General features: G+C 52.0%; 8 protein-coding genes across 8 annotated transcripts; 4 read left to right on the top strand and 4 right to left on the bottom strand.

The window, feature by feature from the left end:
- Nucleotides 1–271: 271 nt before the first annotated feature.
- Nucleotides 272–499, top strand: POX_e06675 (uncharacterized protein; the record flags this gene model as incomplete). The annotated part of the gene is made up of 1 exon (XM_050115491.1): nt 272–499. One exon carries the CDS (start codon nt 272–274, stop codon nt 497–499), a length of 228 nt encoding a protein of 75 aa, XP_049967951.1.
- Nucleotides 500–1,180: 681 nt separating this feature from the next.
- Nucleotides 1,181–3,552, bottom strand: POX_e06674 (Neutral ceramidase 2; the record flags this gene model as incomplete). The annotated part of the gene is made up of 2 exons (XM_050115490.1): nt 1,181–3,284; nt 3,347–3,552. The coding sequence occupies 2 exons, from the start codon at nt 3,550–3,552 to the stop codon at nt 1,181–1,183; spliced, it is 2,310 nt and encodes a 769-aa protein (XP_049967950.1).
- A 1,289-nt stretch (nt 3,553–4,841) lies between these two features.
- POX_e06673 (uncharacterized protein) lies at nt 4,842–5,548 on the top strand (the record flags this gene model as incomplete). Its single annotated transcript, XM_050115489.1, has 2 exons — nt 4,842–4,878; nt 4,935–5,548. 2 exons carry the CDS (start codon nt 4,842–4,844, stop codon nt 5,546–5,548), a joined length of 651 nt encoding a protein of 216 aa, XP_049967949.1.
- Nucleotides 5,549–6,269: 721 nt separating this feature from the next.
- Nucleotides 6,270–8,023, bottom strand: POX_e06672 (uncharacterized protein; the record flags this gene model as incomplete). Its single annotated transcript, XM_050115488.1, has 3 exons — nt 6,270–6,867; nt 6,934–7,582; nt 7,798–8,023. The coding sequence occupies 3 exons, from the start codon at nt 8,021–8,023 to the stop codon at nt 6,270–6,272; spliced, it is 1,473 nt and encodes a 490-aa protein (XP_049967948.1).
- Nucleotides 8,024–11,645: 3,622 nt separating this feature from the next.
- On the top strand, nt 11,646–13,593 carry POX_e06671 (Citrinin biosynthesis cluster MFS transporter mrr1; the record flags this gene model as incomplete). Its single annotated transcript, XM_050115487.1, has 4 exons — nt 11,646–11,995; nt 12,066–12,442; nt 12,504–12,780; nt 12,849–13,593. 4 exons carry the CDS (start codon nt 11,646–11,648, stop codon nt 13,591–13,593), a joined length of 1,749 nt encoding a protein of 582 aa, XP_049967947.1.
- A 96-nt stretch (nt 13,594–13,689) lies between these two features.
- On the bottom strand, nt 13,690–14,251 carry POX_e06670 (uncharacterized protein; the record flags this gene model as incomplete). The annotated part of the gene is made up of 2 exons (XM_050115486.1): nt 13,690–14,080; nt 14,166–14,251. The coding sequence occupies 2 exons, from the start codon at nt 14,249–14,251 to the stop codon at nt 13,690–13,692; spliced, it is 477 nt and encodes a 158-aa protein (XP_049967946.1).
- A 511-nt stretch (nt 14,252–14,762) lies between these two features.
- Nucleotides 14,763–15,720, top strand: POX_e06669 (Vacuolar-sorting protein snf7; the record flags this gene model as incomplete). Its single annotated transcript, XM_050115485.1, has 4 exons — nt 14,763–14,937; nt 15,010–15,253; nt 15,361–15,569; nt 15,641–15,720. The coding sequence occupies 4 exons, from the start codon at nt 14,763–14,765 to the stop codon at nt 15,718–15,720; spliced, it is 708 nt and encodes a 235-aa protein (XP_049967945.1).
- Nucleotides 15,721–17,036: 1,316 nt separating this feature from the next.
- Nucleotides 17,037–18,945, bottom strand: POX_e06668 (Chromatin structure-remodeling complex subunit rsc7; the record flags this gene model as incomplete). Its single annotated transcript, XM_050115484.1, has 3 exons — nt 17,037–17,628; nt 17,713–18,817; nt 18,897–18,945. 3 exons carry the CDS (start codon nt 18,943–18,945, stop codon nt 17,037–17,039), a joined length of 1,746 nt encoding a protein of 581 aa, XP_049967944.1.
- Between the last annotated feature and the right edge of the window lie 3,804 nt (nt 18,946–22,749).

Genomic DNA, 22,749 nt, shown 5'->3' with positions numbered 1-22,749 from the left:
AAGAAAGACTGCCACCAGGGCAAAACAGGATTACCGATAATAGATGATTGAAGGAAAAGCGTGGTCAATGTGAGACGTGTAAAAGACTGCAGTAGCCAAAGAACGTGACTTTTCACTCGAGGAGAGATGAACAAAGATTATGCGCAGGCCTGATAGTCTAGGCAACGGTTTGCAGTAAAGTAAAAAAAGATGCTCTAAGAAAGGCGAGGGCGAGGCAACCGTTTCAATGATTGCTCAATAAGAATGACTGGATCAATAGATGAATGAATGGATGGGAAAAGACAGCAGAAGAGAGCGAGAGACCAGTCGAAATGACTCTGGAATTGACGAAGAAAAGCAGAAGAACAGGGCAGAGAAGGAAAGCGAAGACGATTCTTGGGGGGATGATGCTGGTGCTGCTGATTATGAACTGGCATCATCCTCCACAATTGTTTGGATGCCCCCCCCAGCATCGCCTGGTCCAGCCCAGGTCTTCTTGTTCTGCCCACTCATGCAATAAGAAAAAAAAGTGGGACACCATGGTTTCAGTTGCGATGAGAATAGAAAGACACAAAGGAATCAAAGCAAAGAAGAGAAAGGTCAGAAAGGTCACGATGGCGCGCGCGATTCAAAGCGCCGTCGCAGTTGACGCCGAGGAGGCCATAGCACGTGCTTATTGGCTGTTGAGCTCGACAGTGGGTCCAGGAACGGATCGGAGGGTGTCACATGGCCCTGTGATTGGCCCGGTCTCCTTTGCAATACTGGCAGGCACTAAACGTCTATGGGAGACAGTCGAGAAGATAAAGGAGTGGGAGTTCGAACTTTTCACAGTAGATAATTAAGTCCTGACGAGCTGGCTCATTTTGAGCCGGATAATAGTGTCTAGCCGTATTGACCGGTGAAACACTCCTGAGGACATGGTCAGGCGCTTCTACCAGAGCAGATGAAAGGTCGCTTTGCGCGATCTACTGGACAACCCGAACAAGCATTGACATTTTCTTGAACGACAGACGAGGATTACGTTGGATTATAGGGTGAAAGCCATTCGGTGAGCTCTTAATTTGCGCCAAGGTTGACATGCCCTCTGGCTCAAAAACTAATCTCGAACGGTGTGTATGGATGGCAACTTAGACCAGCTGCCTGCAGGCATTACCTGTCCATGATGAAGGGCGTCTAAGCCAGGCGAGCGAGCACCTGAAGCTCATACCTTCACAGTGAAACTGCCACCAATACCTTCGAATGAGTTGACCTTTCCGAGCACATTCTTCGAGTCTCCGTAGTAATGCATCCGGTACGTCCCGCTTCTCACGGGGCTTGGGTCGTCGACACTGTAATACGAATCTTCAATCTGCCACTGCAATGTCACCTCGCTGTAGCCGAGCACGCCGTTGGTGCGTTTCCAGAGGAAGACCAAGTTCCAGTCACGGTCATCCCGAACAATTTCCCAGCTGCCCGATTCCGTCTGCCGTTCGACGGCGGCGTAGGTGGATTCCAAGTGGAAATTGTTGCGAGGATTGGCGCCGACAAAAGTGGTATTGACCGTATCACCGGGCCCATACGTGCGTTTGTCGGGGTTGGATAGCACATCACCAAAGGATTTGCCGATCGGGGGGTTGTCGTAGACCACGCCCGTGATGAAGCTCAGAGATCGGTCACTGTTGACGGGGGGACTGGGTCCCGCGGGAATCGTCGTCAGTTTGGCAATGTCAGAGGAACTTCCAAGATACGGAAGATACGTGAGGGTCAAGTTGATGTAAGCGGCGAGAGTGCTTGGGCCGTACAGGGTAGAAGCACCCTCGTAGCGCTGAACACTGTATTCCTCCTCGGTGGCCACATAATGAGCATAACTATTGGATGGAGCCCCGAGAACGACCTGTGGGTCCGAAACAGAGAGGGTCTTCTTTGCACCTTGGGCAATGGCCTCTTTCCAGCGACGTCCCGACATGGTGGTGGCCTCACTGGTGGACACAATGATGAAGAGCTGGCCAACTCGCAGGACTTGGATGTCCACGATATCAGGCGCCCATGCATATGGCTCAGTCAGGGTTCCCACATCAAGTAAAACATCTTTGGGCCACTGGCACTGTTTTTGCTCCTTGGAGGGTTGATGGATGAACGCCCTCGCGATCTTCCAGAGCGGATTCTCGGTCGCCGGGCTGCTTGCATTTTGCGTGAAATCAAAGGCACCCGGTCCATCCGTAGTGCCTGCTGCGAAGGAGTATCCCAATGCAGCGGGACAGGTCTTCAACATGGTTCCATTGAAGGGCGAGGGGAATGTGTACCCATTCATATCTTGGTAGACATGGAAGGATCGCACATGCGAGCTACCGACGATGGCGGTACCAGCTGTGTCCATTTGGTCGTACAATTTCTTGGCGGCAGCATACTGGCGTTTGCCAATTTCGAAGCAACTCTTTGCGCCGTTGTCTTTCTCCCGGAAAAACGGACCTCGACCATGGCAGGCCTCGTTGGTCCCGGGCGAAGTGCCTCCTGATGAGCCATTGCAGGTACTGTCCGAGTAATTGCACATGACATTGGAGCCATCTTCACACCACGCGCCCTCGGTATTCGGGCTTGTGTCCCCAACGTTGGACTGCGAAAATCCGATGACAGCATCAGCCGCAAATCGTGAGTCGCCCTCAATACTTCGTTCAAACAGATAGGCTGCAACCCCCTTGTTGTCACCAGTCACGATGGTGTTGTTGTTGTACAGCGACGTCCCGTGAACCGGGAACCACGTTAACACAGCTGCCGTTTTCTTGTCCGATTCGCGATCGAATCGAAGCAGGGTCAGTGTCTTATCCACTTTGGCCGAATATTTGGCCTTTTCATTTTCGGGATTATGGTCATAGGAAAAGGGGCTGCGGTTGATATTTGCATCTTCCAAGGTAATGGATCCAAAGGACAAGCGCCCTGGGGTCAAACTTTCGTGCGCGCGCTTGATGGACAAGATCGTACCATCCACGATAGCTTGGTAGCTACTCTTGTCAAATCCTAGGTTAGGGAGTTGCGGAAGCAAGTAGTTCATCCACGCACCGGGACCCGAGTGAGAGTGAGTCCCTGTCAAGGCAACGTTGTGCTCGCCATAGCGCGCGTATTCAGAGCCCAGGGCAGCTAGGCCTTTCAGAACGCCATTTCTGATGGCGGTGTCCCCGGATTGAGTATCGAGGACCAGATAGATGAAAGTGTCGTCGGTTTTGTCTGGACTGGCCATGATGAAGGCTCGCGAGTAAAGCCTCTGCCGCAGCCCCGTGCCCTTCTGATCCAAGCTGGCATAGCCGTTGAAGCCCACCTCCACAACCGGGCTATTCGTCTGCAGTCAGTTTCCAAAGGCTACTGGGACGAACGAAAGTCTCGAGATTCATACCCAGTTATATCTGCTTTGCCAGCCCCCACGAGAAACAATCCCTCATCCGTCGCGGCTCCGGCTCTATCTCTCCACGCACTGAATTTCGGGTTGAACCCTGGAGATGGTCCTTCATTTGCAGGCTGGGTGATGACAATCAACTGCATAAACACCAGCAATGCCACAGCCATTCCACCAAGCACAACACCGTACCGTAAGTTCGCCATGATTACCAACTATCTAGGGCCGGTGACGGCACAGGCTCGAGATCCTCGGTGTATACCAAGGCGACAAAATTGTTCGAGCTCGGTATGATGCGTCAAGCCGCAACGGGTTATGAAGAAAAAGAAAAGGGTTGACCTTGTTCAGCATGCGGTCATAAGCAACGCCTTAAGAGGAACAAACAGATAGACACCCCGGGTCTGCAGTCAACCCATGGCGGATGACAGACGGATCTTCAAATAGAAATTCCCGAGCTCAAACCAGATTCGAACCCTTGTTGACTTGTGATAGCGGCACGTCTTCGGAAGCTCCGTTCTCGACGAGTGAAGATAACACAACTCATCAAGTGTCTGCAGACTTGCAGAAGCATCTGGCGCGGGGGGAGCTGCGTGCTGCACCAGCGATTGGTGCGAGACGAGTGGCAACTGGCGAGGGCCCGGGCCCGGAGACCTGGTTTCCATTCCGTGTACCCAATCGGGTTTAGACTGTCGGGTATAGTGGTGCACCTCTGCACAATGGAACAGTACGTGCAGGACGAAGATCCAACCTGGATCCATGACTCTGGAGGGGACCCCGGATAAACAAGTTAAATTAAGTTGAGACCCTAGTCATTCGTCCCTGTTTGACCAACTTTCCCCCGCTCGACGCCGTTGATTTCTCCGTAATGCGGGCGCCGTGCATGATGGTGAGCGGAGGTGGATGCCAAATCAAGCATCAGACGTCCACATACTGTGCATGAGGAGCGGGATCAGCACTGCTCTGAGTCGTCTGTGCTGCAAAATCAATTCGATTGCATTCGAAAGTCGAGACCATCGAGGGTTGCACCCGTTTTTCTCCTCAAAACGTCGCCTGTCATGTGCAATCTGCGATGCAGCGACAGGGCTCAGCGCCAAAGGAGATCTGCTCGCAGGGCTTCCCGAGCTAATGTAGTATCGATCAAGGCACAAAATGGATTAGCACAGTTACTACAGTAGTACGCAGCCTAATCCGCTGTGTTGACTTGTACTTCGTTCCTGTAACCTTTCTCTTCAACTGGTCTGGGGCAATGGCGCAAAACACAGACAGAACCACATGACGTCGACAGGAGGTCCCCAAGATCCACGGATATTCTACGTCACGTGTCTCAGTATGTATTGTAACTTTCCGTAAGGGTCATACAGTATTGTATTGTCTTTGTGGGTCTCTCAAGCGCCTGACACCGCCCATCGAAGCTGGATGGTTTATCGGAGGCTTCCACAGAAGTCCCCAAATTGCATCCTCAATCCAGACAACTCTCGTCAGGTTGCCAAAAAAGATGTCTCTCATCAACGAAGTTCACGATTCTCTCCCTTGTGCGTATCATCCGATCAAACAAAAGATTCTCTGAGGACCAACTAACAATTGCCAGATATCGACGCTGAGCCTTCAGCCAGCGCGCGACAAAAGGCTATGCAACTCATCAACGCTGAGCTCGCACCAGAACACGCGTCCAATCTCCATCCCTCGATCCCTGCCAGTCCGCAACTGAAATTGTCTCCTCTCCTTCAGCAAGAGATCGATCGTAAAGCCACAGGAGCGCCTTTGGTCGGCGGCATTGACCTCACTCGATACGAAGCTCCGGAGCCACCAACTCGAAACTCCGACACCGAAGCTCCAAATTTGGTGGAATGGCGAGAAACCCTCCGCAAAGCATATACCTCCAGCTCACACTTGACCAAGCGACACGAGAATCTCTCTCTGTTAGAGGCACACGGCAAGAATGCGTGGCTGATTGGTAACTCGCAGCTGGAAGATATCTTGCGAGGAATGGAGAAGGAACTGGCAGACACCAAGGGTGCGGCAGAGGAAGTCAACCGGCAGCGAAAGATTGCACAGGATGCGAGCGTCGGCGAATTGACAAGCCTAGAAGAGACCTGGAAGCGCGGTGTCGGGGCTGTCTTGGATGTGGAATTGGCCTCGGAGGCCCTGCGCATGCAGATTCTAGAGCAGAGAAGGTCGGCGGCGCAACAGCATGCGCGTTAGATTTGTCTCTTGCAGTGTGAGAAGAAGCCCGGACATCTCGTTTCAGACTTGGCCGGCCCATTATCTACGCTTGCTGCTCCACGAGTCCTGTCATGAGTGTCGGAGGGGGCTGGAATTCCCCTGTGATTCTGCTGGCCCTGCGACACATGCCCGTTCCTGCTACATCGCGAATTTCGCCCGATCTGCCTTTCATCCGGGACAGCCGCCGTCATCTCACTCACACCATGAGGCCAACGGTTTGAAGTCCCTGGGCAGTTTTCCCACTTCAGCGGAGCGCTATACAGGCGTCGGAGGGCGATCAGGCCATGGGTTCCATAGCTAGGGGTCTTCCTTTCTCCTGCTCTCTACCTCCTCACATTTACATCCTCGAGTATGGTTGCTGGAGGATCAACCGTGGAATACCGCTGCAAAAAGTCCTGCTGCAACCTTTGCGTAAAGACTTCGCATACGACAAAACGCTTCTTTACGCAGCTCTGATATCGTATCAAGTTCCAGCGCTTGCGTGGGCTGTCTTCTTTGCAGATTTGGTTGGGGCAGATACAGGACATCCTGGTTTATCTCAGACAAGCCATTTCCTGTCCTCATCATGTGGCTTCGGCTCGAGGAGAATGTGCCTGTTCACTACCGAAATCTTCCAGTCGCGCATACCAAAATAGAGAAGTACATGAGATATATTACTTTATTCTTGAATAGCTCTTGACTCCCTCGTCCGAGTCCGTATTTACAGTTTCTTCTCCGGTAGGACAAGCTTGACTTCAAGACCCTCCTCACCGACCGACACAGGCCCCTCTGACACGTTTTTCTGTACTTCCTTAATGGTCTTCGCCGTCACATTCTGATTCCAATGAACCAGCTCTTTGCACATACCCTCCAACGTAGTCATGGTGGGTCGATATCCCAATCCGCCCTCTGCCGGCGCCTTGCGAGCGCGTGAATCATCCGCAATGCAGAAGACATCTGATATCGCAAAGAGCGCAGGCTGGAGTTGCAGCAAGTCACCCTTCACCTTGGGCAAAAGCCACGGTAACCACGCATCCTGGATGTAGACGTACGCCTCGACGAGGTACGCGATCATGAACAGCGGAAGAGGCGGTACAGAAGGGAAAGATATGGGCGTTTTGGCAAAATTGATGAGAAGAGTATAGATGTCCTGGAAAGCGATTGCGGGATTTGGATCGGTGACCACAAACGATTGACCACCGATATTGGGCAGAGTGCTGGACGGGTTCGACTGCTCAATGAGCCGCTGCTCGTAGAGAAGATGAGCTATAGAGACATTCTCGGCGTTGACGAAGCTGTGTATGATGTGATGGGTCCAACTGAGCAAGTAAACCGGGTCAGTCTGTAAGAGATGATCTTTTGGAATATTTGTCGTCATGACTTACGTGGGACTTCCACCGTTGCGCAGATACATGCCAGTAACCGATCCGGCGCTACTGCCATTTCCAACCCCGTAGATGCCGTTCGCGGGTCTAATACAGCCCGTGCGAAATCCGCTGTGTGGGTTGTCGGCCGCACAGATGAAGCGTTCCGTCTCGAGTTTGGTCCGGGCATAGTTGCTGAAGTACTCCTCATGGCGCTGAGGCAGCTTGGCTTCATCGCTCAAGACCTGCACCGCTCGTCGCGGCAAGTTCTCCCACGGTGCGATCCAAAAGTCCGGCCTATGCAGGTTCACGGAACCAGATGAAGTAGAGATGAAGCAGGTGGCGCCGCTCTTCTGGGCAACTTCGAGAACATTTTGAGCGCCATCAACGTTGACCTTTGTACTCAGTGGCAGATATCTTTCAAAGCGCTCATAAGGTCGGATGACCGCCGCCGTATGAAAGACTGTCAGAGGTTGATCAGCGACTGTGGCGGGCCATTGACGCTCAAATGCGGCGGATACGGCAACTCGATCTGTGATATCGGTCTTGACATAGGCTACGCCGCGCTCAATAATGTCGGGAGGTGGTGCCTGAAGATCCAGAATGCGCAGTGAAGCAGGATCTTCGCCGCGTGCCAGAAGATGGGAAACGATCCAACCGCCCACGAGGCCTGGGAAGGTTTCATGTCAGCGTAAGCTCCTGGGTGGTTTTTCTTGGGAGAGCCATGTATGAGAGGGAAAATGGAATGTCTCCTTCAGGGCCAGCTTGCATTTGCACAAGTTGTACCGGGGCAGAGCACATCCAAACCCGAGCAAGTCCGAGGGGAAGCCAAAAGGCCTTTCATGGAGCCCGTGCATTGTAACCATAGGCAGTGAGAGCACGTACCAGAGCCGCCAATAACAATGTACCGACGCGACTGTTTTGGTGGTAAAGTGTCGGTGAGATCGATACCATTCTGAAGGACCTTTTCATAGGTCTCCTTGCACTTCTCAACGGACCAGCGAGTGGGTGAAAACCGGCGGGCTTCCTCGGGGGTCCGTTTCATCACGGCGTTGATATGGATCAAGTACAGGGCGGCGAGGCCGCCCGCAAACAGGAACGTGTACAACATGGTGTCGATGCGCGAGGTTCAACGTTGCCTGTCCGATTCAAATCCACGGCAGGCTGGGCGCATTCAAGCTCGCGGATTGACGGCAGATGAGTGGACGAATATGGCAAACAAGAGGCCGGTCGCGATCGTTCTGGACAGGAGAGACCCAATCTTCACCTGCTGGAATACCGAATGTCTTTAAGAGGATCACGAATCTCTCTTTAGATCACCGGATATTGACCGATCACTTGTTGTACCACCTACACGTAGCGGGGCCGCCAAATCAGCTGTCGATCACCGTTAGAAGCTGCAGGACGACCGACAGCGCCAGATGAGACCAGGATGGTGGGCACTGGGCACAGTTTACGGAGAGAGGCTGTTCCGGTTGCCGAATAGAATAGGAGTTTTCGTCGTATTTTGATTGTCAGGTTGGACCCATTATCTTTTTTAAGTCCGTTCTACATCTCGCGATGCTCTGTCGGTTCCGTAGAGGCCGTGGAGTCGTGGGCATGTTTTGCTCCTATAGCCTCGCCTCGCTAATGGCTCAATATGCCAGACCCAACTTGAATTACTGCGTTCCTCCGTGTGAAGTTACATATCAACCGCACAAGCTCAATGGCTTGAGGTGGAAAAGGACATCAAATCACGGCCGGCCCCGGCAAATTACTCGTTCCGCGTTAGCTCCAAGTCGGTTCGATGGTTCCCTGCGTCGCAAGAGGGGCCGCCGTCTTTTAACTGGTCCAAAGTCTCACGTGTTTCTCCGAGAAAACTGCTACCGAATTCTACCCCAACTTGCAGTTGCTCTTCGTCGGCCTGGCTCGATATTTCTTGTGCGGCGGTCCAATGGCCAGGTCTTAGTGCCCACTTGCATGTCACTTTCTCTGTTCAGTGCACCGATAAGGCCGAAATAGGTATCTCTGCCCTCAACATTTGAAGAGAAAAAAAATCCCACGGGCACATCACAGGCCCCGTGTCAGAGGGATGGTGTTCATCGGGGTTTGATCATGTCAGACGGAGGTCTTTGAAGATAGCCCAATACTTTTTTAGGTCATTTTCATTTTAGGAATGCCATAGCGAACTGAATTCGGGATTCAATCATGTTCAATGTTTCACTGTGTCGTTTAATTAAAAAAAAAATAAGGGAACACCCCGGCCCAACGCTCATACATAATAATCCTAGGCAGCGATTCTGGCGGTGTCAACAACACGATGGGTCGTCTGGGTTTACTTTTGGCACGTCTTGACAGATTCTCAGAGCCCAAATCATCATGATTCTCTGCGCGCCTTTTTGAAAATTGAATTTAAAAAAATAGGTTGAGAATGGATTGTTTCTCCTTCATTTGAACAAAATCGTGTTGTAAAATTTGGCTTTTTCCCGCCAAATGTGGGCCAGGATCGAGTTGAACCAAACACAATGCATTCTGGCCAGAATTAAAGTGGTTCGTTCAGATCATCGATGCTCCAGTGCCAGCTCAAGATCGTGAAGTGGGCTCGTGGACACTCCATTCCACAACATTATTAGACAAATACTATGGACAAGTTGCCTTGGTGGAGCAACGAAAAATCTCCGACGTTTGGGAGCTCATGCCTCTCAACCCGGATCGTAAGTGCTTTTCCATGATCGTGCTCTTTGCGAGGTTTCCCTGACCGTGACGGGTGTGACTCGGGGACGATACATCTTCGGTATCATGATATGTCAGTGAATTTGGCGAGGAATATATGCCTCCGCCCACATATCGGGCTCACGGCGATTGTGTGCAATCGGACGGTCTGAGACTCAATACAGCCTGACCTTTGATACTAGAAAAGGCTGCCGACACTAACAAATAGATTCGTTCCTAAAAGCTGCCCAGACTGGAGATGCATTCACCTCCATGTACTTACCTTTCCTCCCTCGCCGAGATACTTCCTTTCCATGTCAGCAGAAGGAAGGCTCTGTCTATCTAGGTCTAGGCAGACTAATGATGAAACCTCAACCATATCGATGTGGCAAGTTCCAGCCAACATCATGTAAAGACTACCACCGGGTTGGACGCTTTCATTATCTTTTCAGTGCCCCGATATTCAAATCAAGTCCATCTTCAAGTTTGTCTCCACGTCACACGCTCAAGCTTCATAAGTAGCTCTCATCCAATTTTACAAGGATTCCCGATGACTTCCTCATTAGAGACGCACCTCGGGGTCCACCGAGACATCAATCGCCTATCAGCTGAAAGATAAATGGAACAGGCTTCAGGATGCATGCAGAACCGTTATAAGTGCGGCTGCTATGCCCAGCCCATTCGTCTCGGGCAACCAGGAGCTGGGCCGGCCCACGCTGTTGCACCGCATGGCTAATGCCGAACGGCTCTTGCAAGTCCTGTTCGCATCCTGACTGCATTTGGGAGGATGGACAAGCCCTATTTAAGCCGCCAAATACCTCTCTGGCTCTATTTCGTTCTAGAATGTCGAGATCTTGTACGCATGTGCCCGATTTGAATCATTCCCTCCCGTGACTACTTGCGTGTCTGACTCATTGTAACTCCACTCTACACCTCCGGGAAAGAGCGCTCGATCAAATTGACTACCTCCTCACCACAGCCGCCTCTGCAAAGCATTCGCAATTTCCACACCTTCCAAAGGTAGAGACTACTCATAGAGTCACTGTCTTGAACTGGCAGAACTCTAGTGCCAACTTGTTCAGACATTTCAAAACTCCGCTGCTTCAACTTGGGCAAGTCTCTGGCCTTTCGGCAAACCGGCACGCATAGTCCAGACCGCAACCCAACCAAATCCACCCACGCCATGACTCGGCTGGGCTCTCCCCACTACCGTTCCACTATCTCAAGGACCCAGAATTCAGATTCAGATTCACTCATTCGATGATTGCATTCTACGCTCCAGATGGAAAATCATCGTCCGAGGGGAAACTCCCCCTTGGTGCTTAGTATTCGACAATGGAGAAAGCGCAATCAAGTCATGCTGCGCACTTATCTACACAATAAGAACCGGTGGCGATAACTCTGATTGCAGAATATTCAGCTCAAAGTGGCGTCAACCTCGGTCTAATCTCCACGGCAGTCACTTGCCCTCGGCCCATCAGATTGCGCTCAGTCTACCCCGATGGCGATCTGCTGTCAAAGTGCCACATCGGAAGGCTTTGGCCCCTTGATCATTCCAATGATAAGAGGCCTGTTGATGACTTTTGTCGCCCCCACTATGGTCGGGGTTTGTTCGAGAAAAAAAATCTATTGTTGAGCTGGATGAGCTGCTTGCTCAAATTTGCCTCTGTCTAGGAAAGCTTCTTCCATCTCTTCAGGCTGGAGATCTTGCCTACGCTGCCCATATCAGGAACTGGACATTCTGTCTACCACGCAGATAGATCACGGCATTTGAAATAGTGTGCTCGTTTGATTCCCATCAAACCGATAAGCTTTTGCTTCGAGCTTTTAAATACCCACAAGTCCGTGGAGTAGACCGAGCTTCAGGCTGGTGAACGCTCTCCCAAGAGTGCCGCCATACCTAGGCCCAGCCGTCTGGCCAACCGCTCGAGCATTCGATCCCATCGTTAAACTTGCAACAAAACGATAGTACATGACCTCGAGATCTGGTCCTACGCAGCCGCCAATTCTTCCAACGCGAATACGCCGTCCGAGTCTTCAAGATGTCGGCTTCAAATCGGCCATCCATGGAGAATCGCCATTCTACTGTTGACAAATGGCCACAAAGCACTCAGCCCGCCTCGCGCGATTCCGACTCCATATCCTGTGTGTCGTCGGCAGATACAGAGGCCGATCAAGAGGCCTTGGGGAAGTCTTTGACCGTGCGAACGACAAGAGCCTCCGACCACATGTCTCTGGCGGAGCGTGTCACGACGATTCCAACGAACATGACATCGGACCCGAACTATGAGGTCGATTGGGAGAGTGAAAATGATCCCCAAAATCCAAAGAATTGGAAACTGTGGTATAAGTCAATGAGCATGGTGTTTCTGTCGTGGAACACGTTGATTGTGTGAGTAGCCATCGCGCAGACCCTCCCTCCTGTATAGTGGAACCCTAATGTCGCTGACTACCAACGGCAGCGTTCTATATTCGACTTCCTACACTTCTGGAGTCCAGCAGATCAGCGAAGAATTCGGGGCTTCCAAAACCGTCGTGACACTCGGGCTGACCGTATATCTCGTCGGTCTTGCAATTGGTTCAATGTTTACGGCCCCTCTCAGCGAAATCTACGGCCGAAAGCCTGTCTGTGTGATCTGTCTGGCGTTGTTCACAATTCTTATCATTCCTTGTGCCCTTGCACAGTCGGTCACCACTCTGCTTGTGGTTCGCTTCTTTGGGGCCTTTTTTGGCAGCGTGATGATCTCAACAGCGCCAGGCATGGTTGCTGATCTGGTGGACGATGAGCATCGAGCCCTTGCTTTCTCCATCTGGAGTATTGGACCCTTGAATGGACCTGGTCAGTACCCACGCTCTTTTCCAACCCCATCTTGGACAATGTCGCTGACGCAGAAATCTAGTCTTGGGACCCGTCATCGGTGGATTCGTGACGCAGTATCTGGGCTGGCGTTGGATGTGCTGGATCGCGCTCATTCTCTCCTGCGTGGCGCTTGGCTTCGCCATGATTCTCCAAGAAACATATGCACCCACACTGCTGCAGAGAAAGGCGGCGCGGCTGCGCAAAGAAACGGATGACTCAAGATGGTGGTCACGCTATGATCAAAAGGCGAGCCTTTATGAGATTCTGGCGCTCAACCTGAGCCGGCCCTTTGTGATGGCCGTCACCGAGCCTATCTGGTAAGACCTGGCACCTGTGTTTTTGCAAGAGAATAGACCCCCACCCATAAACTAACCGCATTTTGCAGCATCTTCTGGAATATCTACATCGCTGTCGTTTACGCCATCCTTTACCTCTGCTTCACGGCGTACCCTATCGTCTTCAGACAGATCCGCGGTTGGGATCTTGGATTCTCCGGCCTCGCATTCCTTGGGATTGGCGCGGGAGTGCTTGTCACTATTGCCTGCGAGCCCCTCGTTCGTCGAATGATCAACAGTCACCCCAAAGATCCAGAAACTGGCAGCGTCCATCCTGAAGCCATGGTCTCCTTTGTTTGCATCTGCTCCGTCCTCATTCCAGTCGGAGAGCTTTGGTTCGCATGGACTTGCGCACCGGCCTCGATCCACTGGATTGTACCGTTACTTGCAGGCGTTCCTTTCGGCGCAGGGAACACGGGCGTCTTCATCTATGCGTCGAACTATCTCACCCACAGTTACGGCATGTATGCAGCCTCCGCGATGGCCGGCAACTCGGTCATTCGGAGTGTACTAGGAGGTGTTTTACCGTTGGTGGGCCCATACATGTATGACAGCTTGGGTGCGAACTGGTCCGGTACGTTGTTGGGACTGTTGGAGGTGGCTATCATCCCGATCCCCATTATCTTCTACAAGTACGGGTACAAGATTCGCATGAAGAGCACATTGATTGTGCGCATGCAGGAGGACAAGAAGAAGTTGGAGGGTAAACGGGCGCGGAAGACGCCTCGGCTCGCTCAGAAAGAGAAATCCACGGTCATTGTAGGCGATGTGGAGAAGCAAAATCGTGAAGACTGATGAATCTCGGGATGAAAGGCATCATTCGATGACAAGTCTTCAACGCGCTCTGAACTTGCACCAACATTCTGCATGGAGAGAAGAGTCGGCGAGAGATCATCCAAGGACGCGCATTCGCCGCTCTACATCCTGGGCATTGCGAAGTATACGCTCATATTCCCCGAGCGCGATGGCGCCCGCGGAGAAGACCATCACGGCATCGACATGTACCGGTCGAGGAGCGACTCTTGCCGACGCAGATGCCGCCTCTTCCTCCTCGTCCCGCTGCGATGAGCTCAGCTGAGATGATGAGAAAGAGAGAGCCGGTGATGTCGAACCTCGGACGTAGCCGATCACATTCACCCATGCACCGACGCGAAGCTCCTCTGATGAGAGGTCCTGCAGCACGGCATTGACATCGACCGATACAGACCTAGGGCCTTCTTTCTGCCACGAGTAGTTGTGCTCCAGGATCAAATGGCCTGTGCTAATTAAATACTGCCTTACACTAAGAATTTTATATCAAGTCAGGGTTCTACTGATCCATCGAGGCCGGATTATTGTAGGGCGGTTCGGGGACTCTCTGCACGTACCAGCCCAGAAAGCGGACTTTTGTGTCGGTCTTTAGAGATGGAAGGTCACATAAGAATGCACGAATCGAAGGGCGAGGTCCGTTCATTCCAGAGCAAGCAGACCTTGACAATTCACGAGGATCAGGTTGAATGAAAAGACAGTAAAAGCCAGCTTCGTGATACCTTTGGAGGGTCACAGGCCACCTGCGAAGTGGAGTCACTTGGTGGGTAAAAGCACGTGACCGTTATCGAGCGTATGTCATCGGGTCCGGCGTTGGATTCCCCTCCATGTCGGCCTCGTCGGTAGCAACGCCCGCCTGTTCGTGATACCTGGACGTGGTCATATAGCAATCTTCGTCGCGTACTCGCCTCCGCTCATAGCTTTGATCTTTGCCTTTTCGACAGGACTGTCCCCTCATCTATCCGGCCGTCTCTCTTTCGCTTGCAAGCCCACTTCAAACTTACCCCGACAACCCGACTTCTTGGTTGCTCCCACGAGTCATAGGTGCCTAAGCGATCTGCGTGCCTTTCGCTTCACCTGGTCGTCTCACGGAAGAAACGATTGTGCCCTCTTTGTTCGATATTCCTCTCTGGTGAAATCGCATCTCGTACGCAAAGATGTGGTCTTGGTTTGGCGGCGCCGCCGCGCAGAAGCGCAAGGATGCCCCCAAGAACGCTATCCTTAGTCTCCGCGCCCAGCTGGAAATGCTTCAAAAGCGGGAGAAACATCTTGAGAATCAGATCGCCGAGCAAGACGCCGCTGCGCGGAAGCACATTACCTCCAATAAAAATGGTACGATTACTTCCCTTCCATCTTCCTCCATCCCCCGCCATCTGCGATGATCATAGGATTTTTGGAATGTAGGAGAGGCTGACGGTTGGGATAATTCCAAAAAAATTTTAGCTGCGAAGGCTGCGCTGCGACGGAAGCATCAACACGAGAAAAATCTTGAGCAAACCTCGGCGCAGGTTGTGCAGCTCGAACAACAGATCTATTCAATCGAGGCGGCGAACATTAATCACGAGACGCTTCAGGCGATGAGGACCGCCGGTGATGCTATGAAGCAAATTCACAATGGCATGAGTATTGAGGAAGTCGACAATACAATGTATGTATTGAAGTGTTGGAGACGCTTTCAAATCTTTTGACTTTGGGATTGTCGATGCGAGCCCTCCCGCGTGGATTTGTTGAAGCACGCTGACACGGAAGCAACAGGGACAAACTCCGAGAACAACACATGCTCAGCCAGGAAATTGGCGACGCGATTACGAACATGCCGCTGGGCGAGCAAATGGACGAGGGAGAACTGGAGGCCGAATTGGAAGGATTGGAGCAGGAAGCTATGGACGAGCGTATGCTCAACACAGGACCTACACCCGTCGGAAATCGGCTGGAGGGCCTCCCTGCTGCGGGCACTGCAGAACGTAAGTTTGCCCTGGCATGCTCACTCCCCGCTGTTCAGCTTTGGAGGAATCCCAATGCTGACCTAAAACAGTCAACAAGCCGCATGCGAAAGACGAAGAAGAGGACGAGGAGGCCGAATTGGCCAAACTCAAGGCAGAAATGGCCATTTGAAGAAGGCCCTTGGCTCTGCGGATCGAAATATACACCTCCGCTCCGCTCCGCTCCGCTTCCCTTCCCTTCTCGACTATGGCTTGTCTGCTTGGGTTACGTAGGGAGAGTCTTCCCGATTCTCCGTATTCACATGTGTATGTGATGATGCCTTTCCCCACCTGCCGCTCGGCGCTTTTCCTTTTTTCTTGCCCTTGTGCTTCCCAGCAAGCTTTATTCTTCGATCCGGTCTCATTTCCTCATACTCTGGCGTTTGATTTTTCGTGTCCGTTTCCTCAACTGCCTTTTCTCACCCATACATTTTTTTTCATTGTGGATCAGAAGTCCCTCGGAGGATCGCAATTTTCATTGCTTCCTCCGGGTATTTTTACATTACTTTGCTAATCTGGCTCGTAAATCAATCTGCAAATTCTTTCTTCGAAAGAAGATCATCCTTGGTCGAGGTAACTTGGTAGTAATCGGTCAGTTCTTGGGTGCCAATCATGCGGTTTTCCTCTTCTGCCCAATTCAGTCAGTGCTTTCTAGGCATGAATTTGGTCATCCTGGTAGATACCCTGTCTCACGTTATCGGGTATAGAAAGGGTGCATAGGTATGTATGTATCTAATGTTTATGTAGGCCCGGGGGTCTCGGTAATTACTTTATATCCCCATGGATGGGAGGTCTGTTACCGTCTTACACAGCCTTAGTTCAAAGGTATACTCCAACTTCGTGCACATATGGATCGTCTGTGTCTCTAATTTGGACTTCATCTTGCAAAGATCATTCATCACGCCGGTTAGTACACGTTCTCCGGGCAAGTATCTACCGGTCCGAACAGGCTAGCGCAAAACTACCTCATGCGTGAAAGTTGGAAGCTATCATGATGGATGATGTCTGACCAGACAAGGCTGATTTCAATAAATGCTACCTAGAATCTAGCAAAATGGATCAAGGCGGGTATCAAATCAAATGAGAAGCCGAGTAAGCGGTTGGGCGCGCGTCGGTTACATATCTTGGAAAAGTGGCGTGATGACTTGAATTGTGAAAAAGATTAAAAACGATCCCATTTCCAGATTGGTCCTGTCAGTGCTTGAAAAAGGACCGTCCAATTAAACACCCTGGCCCCTCGTGCAAAGATGGCGCGGAGCCCAAAAAAGAGAGAAACCTCAGAAACACCAGAGAATCCCACCAGGAAGAAGAGATGCAGAGCCATCCTTCCAACGAACGCCGTGAAAGGGAAAAATCAAAGAGGATGATTGAGGGAGAAGAAAGCAGGGGAGAAAGAAAAGGGGAATGTGGAGGCGAGGGTCGTAGCCCTCGTGGAGTGTAGGGTGAAATTTAAGGATACCAAGCGTAGCTCTTCGAAGGCTGCGCACGCATCTTGTTCTGCGACTCGCTGCCCCATTTGGACTTCCATTGAATCTCACGAGCTGCTGCATCGATGAATGCTTCTTTGCATTCCTCAGGCAAGAGATCGATGATCTCGGGGGACATGAACTCTGGGTGTTTCGGGTCGGCAATACTGGCGAGCCCATTAGGGTTCGGGTTCAGTAAATCACCGTCTGGGCCGGGGAGACCCATGTTTGAATAAGGTGGTGATTCGTAGACGGTATCCGTGACAACATAGCGGTTGGAGATGTGTGGAGGAACGGGGGAGAAAATCGTCGCATTTTGGCCCTGTTGACTGGGCTGGTCAGAAGGGACAGCCTTTTCCGCGGAGCCGGGTCTTGAGTTTTCGGAGGAACTGTGCGGCTCGATGCTGAGTGAAGACATGAGCTCAGCGGTGCTGCGCATGTCGGACGGAGGAACTCGCTCCCAGCGGGCGTGGGTAGGTTGCATGATTTGAGGATATTGCATGGTGTTGGTGTGGACGTCGTAGGTGCCGTTCATGGTCTCCCGACGAATCTCGACGAGCCTAGAGTTGAATTGGCTGCATGCAATATGGCGGTTAGAATCTTGAGGATGCCCAACTGGGGAATGATGGCCTGTGGAGGTGAAGCTCGGGAAGTATTACCTTGCGGCACGCGCGTGCTCGAGCATCCAATTCTCGTCGGTCACTGGAATCCGTCGCTTTTTGGGGTCGAGAGGCTTCCCACCGACCATGGGCATCGCCGGCGCATTTGTGTGGTACACACTGCTAGCGCCATGCCAGGCGACGTACTGGTTACGGTTGTATGCTTCGCCAGGAGCAGGAAGTTTATCCTCCGGGACGGCGAGCTCACCCTCAACATCGCCTCGCTCTCGAGCGGCCTGCTCGTCATAGTCGTCCGTGACCTTCTTACCACCCACGACAATCTTCGCGCCGAACTCGCGGAACACGGACCGGGCCGTGACGACACCGATCGCACGACCCTTGTAGGAATGAGGAATGATGTCGCGCTCGATGAGATCGCGCTTGGCCTCGTCATCAATGATGATCTTGTAAAGCATCTTGTGTTTCTGGAAGAACAAATACGAATCTCGAAAACCAATGCATCGGGCTGGCTCCGTTGAAAGCATGTAAAGCTTGTCTCCACGGTTGAGGATGGTGAACGTGCGGACTCGATACTCCCGACCTCCCAGAAGATGGCCGTTCTCGTCGACTTTGCTGTCTCCAATCGGATTAGGGGGAAGAGCGACCTCGTCGCCAATGACATCCATCATATTCCCCTCCTTGTCAATGGGAACTTGGGTATTGTGCACTGGGCCACGGTTTCGAGCCCAGCGACCACCACTTGCGGCAGGGCGACCTCTCCGGCGCTTGACAGGAGTGGTGACGCGAATTGGGGTCTGACTCCCGTCGGGCGCATCCCAGTCGGGGGGACGGTTCTTGGGAGGGCGACCAAGGCGACGTTTGCGCGGGATTGCTGGGCGACCGATCGCGTGTGAAGGTGTATCCGCCGCGCCATCAGTCTGTGTTGGGTCTCCCACCGTGGGACTTGCCGCGTTGCTTTCGTCCCCCTTGGACTCGTCGGGCGTACCGGCGCGTGATTCATCGGCATCTTGTTCCTCATTCTCCAGCTCTGCGTCTGGATCGTCATTGGGAGAGGTTGGAGCTTCCGGAGGAGGGGACGAGGGCTGTGATGGGGGCGCATCTGCCATTTCCTCGTCGGAGAGATCCGGTAATGTTGGTACATTTTCTAGAGACTGTGTGAGTCTTGCACGTTGCAAAGTGCCGACTGGGAAGCATGAATTGTCGATGCCTATTTTGAAACTTACTCATCTGCTTCGCAGCCGCTTGAGCGGCCGCGCGGAGCTTGCGAGGCATCTTTGCGATCAAAAGGCGGAATCGCAACAATTCGGCCAGCTGCCCCGTTGCTCTACTAGTCTCGTGTATCTTCATGGCGCAGCTGTTGTGCTTGCATCGGGACAACCATTAATCCGAATGAAGTCACGTGGTGCTATCGATTACTCATCATGTGATTTTTACTTCATGCTATCTGGGCTTGATCAGCCTTACGGCTTTAAGCCTTTTTTTGTGACATCATCGGCTTTGTCCTGGGCCATAAAAAGGCCAGTTATGTGTGTACACTAAGCTGGGTGGTAAATAAGTAGGTAGGAGTAGTGTTTCAAGTGTCAATGGTCTATCTAGATTTATGGAGTCATGCAACCGACTCTCACATATTCCTCTGGTTACTACTGCCTCACTCTAGGGCACTGATCAGAGACAGTAGACCGTCTGCTGTCTCCCATCGCAACATCATCACATTGTTCTTTCCAGGGGGAAGCATTCACATATCCTCCGTCTGACAGAATCTCTGCTACAGCACGTCGTGGCCACCCCACTACTTAGTCCGAACTTGCAACGCACAATATGCAAAGTTTCCAATCAGGAAACGGACAACATACCGTAAGGAGGAGGAGAAAAAGGACTATGTTGCATTGATGATCTCCCCGCGCACTACACCATATCCTGACCTACATCGCGAAATTTACCCGATTCACCCATCTCCTCAAGCCGATTGTTATCATTGACGTGATCTTCGGCCACTTTGGCCCCTGAAGGTGTCATTTTGCATGCCACTAGGCCTCCTTTGGGAGATGAGATTGTGTCAACGGGCAGAACAAGATCACCTCTGTGTGTACGTAATAGGCAAGTACACCTGTCACCTTCTCAAAAGGCCCCTGCACTGCAATTTTTTAGAAGGTAGACGGGGAAACACTCAATGTACGTAAACCCACTAAGTGTGGAATGGTGTGTTTTTAACTTGTTGTACCACTACACAGCGTAGGTGATTACCTAGAAGCTTTTGGAGGCGTTACTCTCCAAGACCACCTCCAGATCACCTCAGGGTATTGTGAGATGTATGCACCTTGGGCACCTCTTCAAATCCAGTAGAGACTAGATCTATTGATGACGAACAGACCCTACCGAGTAGCCTGACTAACGTGGAGGTGGGGGTGGGTTGGTAAAGGCATTGTTACAGGAGTCCACAAGCTCTTCCAGTGGTCCGCTACCCCGCACCAGCTTATCTTTACAGTGGAGGTCAAGGACTGTGAGCATTTTGTGACATCAAATCGGACCTATACAATAGTGTACAGTGTACAGTAAACACGTTAATGGCAGTACTAAAGACTGCATCGTGCAGAAGGGAAGTAACGGGTTATCATGTCGGCAACCTTATCTGCGCTTGCGGCGCCTGGCCTGGTGCGTAACCTTTCGTAATTCGTACCCCCAGCAGAGCTTTGCACCATCGTGTATAGGTCCAGGATCTACCTGCGCTTACTGCACTCAGCGCCGGTTCATTGAGGGGCACAGGGGGCGATACCGTGGAGTGTACATAGATCTGTGGTGCTCCTGCATGATGAGGTATCGACCCACCAGTCCAGACTAGAGAATCTGTCCATGTTACTTTTGATGGCTAACCATTGGTGAAAGAGATGTTCATCAGAGATGGACTGACTCAGACGTGACATGGATGTGCTTTGGTGATTTGAAATCTTCGAGGGAACGAGAAATTGGCCTTTAGGGCCGTTAGAGAAAGTCGGACTTGCCACGTGCGAGTAGAATTGCTGTTCTGTGACGGAAGTATGGTGAATGTCCCTGTACTTTTCGATCTGAGCGGTCTCCGAGTGGTTGGTGCCAGGGACTGAAGTATATCTACGTCCGTATCGAGAACCATCGTCTACACCTTGTTCTCCATGTACGAGTAAGGGTCTGAGTGTATGAGATATGATTTTGCAGTATCGCTGAAAAGGTCACTGTCAGGCCCCCTGTGTATTGCCAATCGGATCCCATAGGCTAGTTGGGTACCGTGCCAATTATGCAGTTCGACGCTAGACATGCCAATTGCTCGGTCTTGCCGGTCGGAAACGCCAGGTTTGGGCCGCCACAACGTTCTTCACGGAGGAACTTCCCAGGGGCTGCCGATCATGCAACACCGATTGGATCGGTTCCCTAGGATTGGCACCGATCACAGCTCTCGAGCACGCTCCTCAAGAACAGGCCGTATCAATGATCCCATCAGATCCAAGGCTATGCTTTGCTCTACGATGCCCATGAGTTTCTTCAACATACACAGTGCCCAGACATGACAAAATTTGAACACAATGCCGAGTCGAAGCGGTGACAGCGAATACATGATGCAGTTACCGTCGCATTCGTCACGGCCGGCCTCAGGCGAGGCACGGTGACGGATAACTTCAAAGGGTGTGCGAGGCAAAAAGATAACGCAGCGCCTCACATCGCGTTTTGGTTCCGAGCAATCAGGAAAATCCGGCATCCACCGAAAATGGCCAAAGCCGGTTTATCGCTGTGCAATCAGGAGGGAGCGATGCCCCTCCTGAGTTCCGGTGGTTGGTTTGATGGCGGCGTCTTCCAGTCTCCACTTGAGAGATTTGCCTCTCCGATGGTCCAACGCTGAAGGGGAGACCGCACAGGGGACCGTATTGGAGCAGGACAACCATCAGACCTTATCCTCGAGAGGGACCAGGCGACTCAACTCCAGTTGGTCGCTCTCTGGACTGGTGGGGTCAGTCAAGGACTGTCGTGATCGATCTCCGGGGGGGGGTCCCAGGGACACACGATGGCTATCGTGATGAAGTCACTGGGCATGGACAAGCCAGAATGACACCAGCGTCGTTGTGATCATCCCCACTGAGTTGCCGAATGGCTTTGGATGATCTCCTTGAGAGTTGTAGACCCAAGAGCTCGAGATTGGCAGGTCAGTCCAAAAGCCTCTTGGTGCTGGATGACATGGAGCACATCAAGCCTCTCGTCATTCGCAATATCCCACGTTCAGCGGGTGATTCGTTCTCTGCTTCAAGTCTGGTGAAAGATCTCTTGGTGGGCTGAACAGCGCTACACTTGCCCGAGTGCCGTCATCCGCGCTCTTAAAAAGGCTTCGATGCCCGCGCCAAGCAGATTGAGCGTAGCTCCTTCAGATGTTTGTAGCCAGCGACGCGCGAGCATTCCCACTCATCGAGTACAGAAAGGAGGCCGTACCACGACTCTTTGTACTTGCTCCTTTCTTCCTGAATTAGATTTGATTTTCTCTTTATTTATTTTGGGGAGGTGGCCTCGGCGAATATCTTTTGGCTGGAAGTATTTCAATGGTCATGAGCCTGTCCAGAGTCGGGGGGCGCCCTTCGAGTAAGCCACTTTGGAGTCACCCAAGCTGGGCGCCACATGGTGTCTGACTCCATGTAGGTGGCCACGGTTGTGTGTGATTAAACACCTCAAATTTCATCGCGGATGAGCTGAAAGGCGACTCGAAGCAATCAAGAGATGTGATCGGGATTGAAATCTCGCCCAGCTTGAGCCTATTCCAAATTGATCTCCTAATTTTTTCCCCTTCCCATTTGAGTTGATCCTCCGACCTCCGACCCAAAAATCTCGCCTGGCCAGCGCGATCTCTTCTCCCAAAGTCTGCTCGCCGTCTCGCTGCCACACACGCCCCCCCTTTCGCAGCCGAAGCCGATCGGGGACACCATCCCGCAATCTTCCTTAGCTCATCATCGGGCGGCGTCAAAGTTTCTTTTTTTTTCCCCTTCTTCCCCCCAAGCCAACTACACCCTCCATCTTCGTCCAGTAGACACCCCTCTCGTCGCCCATCTTTTCATTCTTACTCTG

The sequence above is a fragment of the Penicillium oxalicum genome, chromosome V (assembly GCF_001723175.1).
Source record: "Penicillium oxalicum strain HP7-1 chromosome V, whole genome shotgun sequence".
NCBI classification, from domain to species: Eukaryota; Fungi; Ascomycota; class Eurotiomycetes; order Eurotiales; family Aspergillaceae; genus Penicillium; species Penicillium oxalicum.
The sequence above is the reverse complement of the archived record's forward strand: the minus strand, read 5'-3'. Positions and strand labels throughout refer to the sequence as shown.